Consider the following 8,376-nt stretch of genomic DNA (forward strand, 5'->3'; position numbering starts at 1 on the left):
TCTGTATCTTCACCGCCATTTTGAAAAGGCCCCAGCTCCTCCCACTTCTTCCTCTGGCGCTCTCATTCGCCCACCACAGCTGCAGTGTAAAGCCAAGACCTCTGAACTCTGAGCAACTGGGCACTGGCTCGAGGAATGTGCTGGCGGGTGGTGTGTGTGTTGTGTGTGTGTGTGTGTGTGTGTGAGTGTGTGTGACAGATAGAGAGAGAAAGAAACTCATAGAGTGGAAGCTGAATGTTCGTCTACATGAAAATGAACCCAACACTCACACACACTCTGACTATCGAAAAAAACACATGGAGCGAAGTTCTAAGGTCGCCTTTTGAATGTATTCAACGTCACAGGGTGCTAGTAGCCTAGTGGGTAACACACTCAGCTATGAACCAGAAGACCCAGATTCAAACCCCACTTACTACCATTGTGTCCCTGAGTGTCTCCAGGGGGGGACTGTCCCTGTAACTACTGACTGTAAGTCGCTCTGGATAAGGCCGTCTGGTAAATGCTGTAAATGTAAATTAGTGAATGGAGAAGTACAGATGACGTTCCTCACCTTGTCCATGTTGGGCTTGATGCATCGGATGAAAAAGGGGTTGGAGGCGCTGAGCGTGGCCATCAGCGCGTGGAGAGAGTCCTGACCAGAACACAAACACCAGTCACCCTCCACACGCAGCTGGGCAAGCGGTGGCCTAGCGGGTAAGTAACCGGCCCCCGTTATCGAACCCCCGAACCGCCAAGGTGCCACCGGGGTCCCCTTGAGGACCACCGTCCCCACACACTGCTCCATGGGTGACGGTTAAATACCGAGGACACGTCCTGTGATGAAACCTCATTCAGCGGCAGCTGGTCACGTGACCTTTTAACCGTCAGAATGTAATAAGTGGGGAATATTTGGAGGAACGCGGTCGGAGACGCCATTTCCGTTCCTTCTCCTCTCTGCATGCGTTCAGCGGCGGGGACGGGACGGGCTGCGTGCGACCTGTGACCTATGACCTTTACTCCGCGCGAGAGCGGAGCGCTACAGGCCGAGCAGTGTGTGAGGAGGGCATCTCCGCTGCCAACTTTTCAAGCGGCGTTTGTTCCCCCTCAGTGAGCAGGCGGGGTGTGTGTGTGTGTGTTTGTGTGTCTCAGACTGGGTGTCTCCAGTACGGGGGCTGTAATAAGGGGACACACGACCCCCCCGCCTGCACGCATTAAGAGCTGAACTCCCGGGCCACCCGCCAGTCCTGCCGCCTGACAATCATCAAATGTGTGTGTGCGTGTGTGTGTGTGTGTGTCGTACTCTGAACTGTGAGCTGACGGTGGGTTTTCGGCGGGCGGTGCCCATCTTCAGCGTATCCTCTCCGTTCCTGCTGCCCACTCGCTCAAACAGGTCGTAGATGAAGTCCAGCCTGAGGGTAACACACACACAAAAAGCACAATTATAGCTAATTCTCAAACCCCCCCAGCAGTGTGTGTGTGTGTGTTTTTATTAGTCCCAATTAAGCAGTTATTTAAGTCGGTCCTCACAAAGATTTGTGTGTGTGTGTGTGTGTACCTGCTGTCCTTCATCATGTTGAGAATGTCGTCCCTGAACGTGTCTCTGTTCTTCTCCAGAATCCCCCTGACATCATACAGCACCTGAGAGACACACACTCGCATTAACAACGCGGTTCATGGGCGCGTGTGTGTTGTATGATGGGAGTGTGAGTAATGTGTGCGAGGGTGAAGAGGACGACAGTAATCCTGAGCGCCGGCATTGTTCCAAAAGTGTGTGTGTGTGTGTGTGTGTGTGCGTAAACACCGTGTCCTTGGTAATTCCATCACCTGTTCAGCATTACACTGTTGAGGGATGAACACTCTGGCATTCCTCCACTGTGTGTGTGTGCGTGTGTGTGTCCTCCTGTGTGGGGTGTGTTTGGGGTGTGAGTGTAACCAACATAAGAACATGTGTAAAAATAATGTACACACACACACACACCATTGTGTTTGTGGCAAAAAAAGGGTCTTATGTTTCAGGTGTATTTGTGCTCTCACCTAAAATATTGCATCTTATTGGCCAACGGTCCCAACAAATCAGAGGCCACTTTAATTACTGGTTCTGTAAAGAAGACTCTGTGTGTGTGTGTGTGTGTGTGTGTGTCCCATGCCCATAAACCTTTTCATGACAAAGTAACTCAGAGTCTCCACGCTGGTCTATGCTGCTAAATTAGACAATAAATGAATAATAACAGCGATTAGTGTAGCGATAAAAAGCAAATTATTAAAATGTAACTTTTAGTGCAACATTGCATCAAGTGCGATTCCTTTTAATGAAATAATGTCACACATCATAAAAAGATGATCAATGATCATTTTATCTTATTAATGTATATGATCATGTAATGGTGAAAGAAGCGTTTTAAATCGCTCTCCGCTGCTGACCCAGGCATGGGAAGCCGGGGGGAAAAGTGGGAAAATCAAGTTAGCATTTAATTAGCGATTCTGTTTAAGCAGCACTTCTCTCAGGGCCGCCTTTCTTTCTGATTACAGAGGGAGCATTGAGACACACACACACACACACACACACACACACACACACACACACTCCTGACTGAGGGGAGGAGGAAAAGAGAGGCAGAGCGGGGGTGGAATGTAAGAAGACGCCAAATCGCGGCGGTGCGTGTGGGTGCAGGTTGTCTGGTGGGGTGTCAGTGTGAAGGTGTGTGTGAGAGGATCTGTCCATTCTGTATTGTGTGTGTGTGTTTGTGTGCGCGAGAGGAGGAAGTCGTCATATGTAATTATGCCACGCGGTCTTAATTCCCGCTCTGTCCGAATCTCAGAGGGTCGGAGATTCACCCAGCCTGCAGCCTGTGACCCCAGGCACTGTCTCACAGGACCCCAAAATGACAAACGATCCGTCGACACACCCCTAGAGCGTGTATACCTGTGTGCGTTACTTTATGAGTGTGTGTGAGGGGATTTGAGTGTGGGTGTGTGTGTAAATATTGCACAACAGTCTGTCAGTAGAGCAATTACACATGTCTAGCGAGGTAAATTATTGCTCTGGAAGGCTGCCTCGGTGTGTGTGTGTCTGTGTGTGTGTGTGTGTGTGTGTGTGTGTAATTACCTCTCCTGCATAGTGTTTAATGCCAAACTGGTGATCTGCCACTCTGGGTTTCACGTAATAGGGGTTGGCCTGCGGAGATGGGAGGCGGAGTCAGCATCACCACACACACCTGAACCCCGCCTTCATGATGTCATACAGTACTCCACTCATTCAGGGGCCTTTCTTTCAACCCTTATTTCAACACAGTTGAATGGAAACTATGAAAAGACACATTTACAGACGCCCTTATCCCCCGGGAGTGTCCTGTCCAGGGACTCGTGTTCACTGTTGGTCAACTGACAGTTTTCTGGAGTGTGTGTGTGTGTGTGTTTGGACTCACCGCATGTCTGCTGTGCAGTTTCTCCAGCAGGGTGTAATCTGTGCCTTTGGGGAAACGACTCTCCTCATTGATAAGAGCCAGCATGCCCAGTTTCTGCCGGGACACACACACACACACAAGCAGATGGTTAGGCCGCTTTGCTCCGACGAGCTGCTTAAAAAATTAATCTATGATCAGTTACCTTCTCAACGAGGTCCAGACATTCAGCGTTATCCATCCAATCGATGGCCTCCCAGTGGATCCCCTCCCTGTGGGACCAGTAAGGGATGAGCAACACACACACAACACACACATTCTCCCTCATGCAGATAAATACCTCAGCGACCCCCCCCACACACACACACACTATGACATAATAACACACATATGAATGGCAGTATATAGGCAGTAGTGGCCTAGCGGTTAAGGAAGCGGCCCCGTAATCAGAAGGTTGCTGGTTCGAATCCCGATCTGCCAAGGTGCCACTGAGGTGCCACTGAGCAAAGCACCGTCCCCACACACTGCTCCCCGGGCGCCTGTCATGGTGCCAACTGTTCACTCAGGGTGATGGGTTAAATGCAGAGGACAAATTTCACTGTGTGCACTGTGTGCTGTGCTGCTGTGTATCACATGTTACAATCACCTCACTTTAAAATATTGTGTGTGTTTGTTCATGTGATGCACTGGTGTGTGAGTGGACAGACTGATCCCGCTATGGAGAAACACACATCTGTGTGTGTCTTTATTGCCTGTAGACTCCTCCCCCTTTCTGACGCCCAGCTTCTCTCTCTCTCTCTCTCACACACACACACGCACCTGTTGTACTCCAGCTGCTCCAGTGAGAAGATGTGCTTGTTGAAATACTCCTGCAGCTTCTCGTTGGCATAGTTGATGTTGAACTGCTCAAATCGGTTCACCTACAGCGAAGACACACACGCATGAACCAAGACCCCTCGGGATTGTTCACCTTTTCTCCAGGTATGTTGCCATATAGGCACATACTGAGCCATACTGAGTGTATGTATCCATAGCAACCTGTATAATTTGAAAGTGAAAGTGACGCGATGAAACACTTCAAGACACGGCGTCACGGTGTCACCCCGGGAGCAGCGTGTGGGGACGGTGCCCCAGTGGCACCTTTCACGGATGCCCACTGCTCACCAAGGCTGATGGTTAAATGCAGAGTTTGCTTGCTGTGTATCACAATGACAAAAACCATCACCTTCAAATCCCTTTTTTTAAATGGATGATGCTTTATTGCAGCTACAGGTTCCGTGCATGGTCCTCACCTCAAAGTTCTCAAAGCCAAAAATGTCCAGGATGCTGACGGACTTGAAGTTGTCCTTTCCTTTGATCTTCTGGTTGATCCTGGTGATGATCCAGGAGAAGCACTGAGAGTAAAGCGCCATGGCGACCGAGTCCCGGGAGTCGACGGCCTGCAGGAGGGCAGAGGGCGTCTGTGACAGTGTTCTAAACCGAATTCCATTACGACCCCGCCCTGAGCACGGAACACAGAACTTTACAGGGTGAGAAGCTGAATAGATGGATGGATGGATGGATGGATGGATGTCCTTTGCAAAAAAAATTGGACAAAAAGACAGGATCACGTTTTAATTCAGGTGTTAAGTAACAGGAGACTGAACTTTGGGCTGGTCCGCCTCCTGATTAGTCCCTGCGGTTGAGTGGGTTTCTCTTTCCTCAGTGCCGGTAATACCCAGCGTCCCTATTCACTCCCTCGCCACCGGCGGTGTAAAACGATCCCTGAGACCATAATGGCCGCCGACACAAAGCCGGTGACTCACGCCGCACACGGCCGGCCGAGCCCCGCCCCACGCCGTCACTGAGCGCTGCCGGCCCGCCGGAGCAGGATGCGAAGTTCCGTTTTTCCGGCCGTGTCCCGTCCACATTCTGTCATTTTTACCTGATTTATAAAATGCCCGTGTTTTCCTTCCTGCGCATGTTTATATTTAGAAGAAGGACCCACAATCCACGACGCACATGTGGCGTAAACTAGTCAAAGGACGTGGCGTTCACGTGATGTTAGTGAAGGTCAGTTAGCGGGTAAGACACTCGCCTCTGAACCAGAAGCCCCCAAAGGTTCCCTGAGCGGGACACTTAACCGTGAGTGTCTCCAGGGGGACTGTCCCTGTAGGGCGCTCTGGATAGGGACGTGTCATAAATGCCAGAAATGTAAATGGCAAAACCTATGCGCACTAGAAGCGGCCCCGTAATCGAATCCCAAACCACCAAGGTCCCACTGAGGTCCCCTTGATGAAGGTACCGTCCCCACACGCTGCTCCCCGGGCGCCTGTCATGGCTGCCCACTGCTCACCAAGGGTGATGGTTAAATACAGAGGACACATGTCACCGTGTCACAGTGCGCTGCGCTGCAGGGTCTCACAATGACAATCACTTCAAAGAAAAAAAAAAATGAAAAAGCATAACGAGGTCTTGTCCCCTTCTGTAAATGAGAAAATGTAACGTCATAATGTAAATGCACGAGCAGAACGGGGAGTGACTGTGCGTTCTGTGCACATGTTGGCGTGGGAGGGCCGTAGGAACCCACGTTCTCAGAAGGCCAGCCTGTGACCAGAGGAGAGTGCGGGACGGGGACAATAATGAACTCTGTGAACGGGGCGCTCATTGTTTTAACCATGAAAAGGTTTCTTGTGCAGGGACGCGCTCCGCGTTCTTCGCCCCCATGATTTGTGACCTATTGTGGGCCGAGGTCGCGCCAGTGACAGGATCGAAGACGCCAAGACGTTTCCACTAATAAAACGACAACTAAGAAACCCATCTTGCATTTATCATTCAGAATACAATTTACACCTTAATGGGATTAAAATTGCAAAACTACTGTAACTCGTGATCTTAAGTTCATTAGAATTATACATTATAGAACACTTAAACATTTGAGCACCACTTTGTTACCTTGAATCTGTGAATTCATATTAACTGCAATAATAAATACAAATGAGCTGAAGATTGGGGGGAGTGTTGATGCACTATTAAATCAGTTAACAATTTCCAACGTCTGACTCCGGGTCCAGAAATATCTAGGAGCGTGTTTGTGTGTGTGTGCGTGTGTGTGTGCGTGCGTGAGTGTGTGCTAGGTTGCCCCCGGTGGTGAGCAGGGGTCGCTGCACCTCAGCTCCCACCTCCATTGTTGCCCTTTCTGCCTGCAGATCACTATCTGCCTGATTTATGAAGGCACGAGCTGCCGGCCGGAGACAAAGAGCCGGAAATGACAGGGAGTCACGCAAGCACACGCCTGCCTGAACTGGGCATGTGTGGCATGTTCAGGCCCAAAGGGCGGTAGTGGCCTAGTGGGTAAACCAGAAGACCCAGGTTCGAACCCCACTTAGTACCATCGTGTCCCTGAGCAGGACACTTAACCCTGAGTGTCTCCAGGGGGGGGCTGTCCCTGTAACTACTGATTGTAAGTCGCTCTGGATAAGGGCGTCTGGTAAATGCTGATATGTCAGTGTGTGTGTGTGTGTGTGTGTGTGTGTGTGTGTGTGCGTGCAGCATGTCGGGACAGGCCGGGTCGTACCTGCTCCACCGTGAGGGGGGAGCAGATCTCCTCGCCGCGGAGGATCATGGAGCGCTGCGTCAGAACCTCCGACAGCTGGAATGAGTCCAGGCCCAGGAGATCACTGACGTTACACACCACTGACACAGAGAGAGAAATCAGATTATCACACCGTTTCATTTTCTTCCCAGGTCCACCGTAAAAGCGTACATCTTCAGGTCAACGCTGTTAGTGTAAATGAGACGGAACGTATTGACAGCAGATGTCATCTAAAGGTGACCATCCACTTGTGGGACAGTCGACAGGCGCGGTGACTAACGCTCCCTTCCCTCCCACCTCAATTATCTGGATTCGTTCCACCGGTTTCGCTCCAAAGTAAACCAAACTTTTACGACTACAGAACATTCTGTGCCCTCGTCAGCCTAAAGCTGTCTGGGTCGAGAGGTTCACGGAATCCTGCCACGTGCCTGAGCACGCTCGCTGTCACGGTGAACGCAGTGGATTCTGGGTAAAGCCACAATTCAGAAGCCAGTGAGTCGATGGCTATCGAGACAAAGGCCGCCGGGGTTTATTTTTCCCCCGTCTTCTGTACCTCCTTTGGTGGTGATCTGGGCTCCTCCAGCCGTCATGAACTCAATGTTCCCCATCTGCAGCACGGCCGAGAGCAGCTTGAACACGTCACGGATCTCCTCCTCGGAGAACGCCATCACCTGCAGGGCCTCCTGTAAACACACATTAGACATCGTGACACTGTACAATTATGACGAAACACACACACACTCTCATTACATAATGATTAAACCTGTGTTTAACTTTACCCCCCCCTGGTGGACAGTCGCCGCCGCGCCATCACAGCCTGTTACACTAGCACACCTGACTCAGGCAGCTGTGGTTTTCGATATGGCCGGTTATTCAGGGTGGCATCATGAGTGGGGCGGCTTGAAGGGCATCGGCGATTGGTTATAGACTGATAATTTGCACCAATGTGTTCCCTAAGTTCTATCACGCCCATATATGCGTCTCGGTACTCGGTTGTGGCGTCTCGGTATGCCTGCTTACTGCTGCTGCTGGGCTGAATGGGGCGGGGCGAGCTGCTTCCACAAAAAGCTCATTTTATTCATAATATTTTATTATTCATAATATTATATTTTAGCTCATTTAATTCATAATGTGAAGTGAGTGAAGTGATACACAGCACACGGTGCAGACAGTGAAATGTTCCTCTGCATTTAACCCATCACCCTGAGTGAGCAGTGGGCACCATGACAGGCGCCCGGGGAGCAGTGTGTGGGGACGGTGCTTTGCTCAGTGGCACCTCAGTGGCAACCTTCTGATTACGGGGCCACTTCCTTAACCGCTAGGCTACCACTGCCCCAATAATAAGATCATTATGTCACAATGAAAGTGGGAAAAAATAAATCGCCGCTGGACTCCAGGCTAATGTTCCTGCTCATGATCTCT

General features: G+C 50.5%; 1 protein-coding gene across 2 annotated transcripts in view; it reads right to left on the minus strand.

Annotated features, from left to right (window-relative positions):
* Positions 1-8,376, minus strand: part of myo10l3 (myosin X, like 3) — a 69,893-nt gene that overhangs the window by 20,102 nt on the left and 41,415 nt on the right. For both annotated transcript variants that reach the window (XM_028992339.1, XM_028992341.1), the window contains exons 10-19: positions 7,508-7,637; positions 6,937-7,055; positions 4,673-4,819; positions 4,200-4,300; positions 3,586-3,652; positions 3,405-3,497; positions 3,086-3,154; positions 1,535-1,617; positions 1,280-1,388; positions 551-631 (exon numbers count right to left, since the gene is read on the minus strand). In XM_028992339.1, coding sequence (XP_028848172.1) covers positions 551-631; positions 1,280-1,388; positions 1,535-1,617; positions 3,086-3,154; positions 3,405-3,497; positions 3,586-3,652; positions 4,200-4,300; positions 4,673-4,819; positions 6,937-7,055; positions 7,508-7,637 — 999 coding nt within the window. The remainder of the gene's footprint in view (positions 1-550; positions 632-1,279; positions 1,389-1,534; positions 1,618-3,085; positions 3,155-3,404; positions 3,498-3,585; positions 3,653-4,199; positions 4,301-4,672; positions 4,820-6,936; positions 7,056-7,507; positions 7,638-8,376) is intronic.

Source organism: Denticeps clupeoides, chromosome 9 (genome assembly GCF_900700375.1).
Source record: "Denticeps clupeoides chromosome 9, fDenClu1.1, whole genome shotgun sequence".
NCBI lineage: Eukaryota > Metazoa > Chordata > Actinopteri > Clupeiformes > Denticipitidae > Denticeps > Denticeps clupeoides.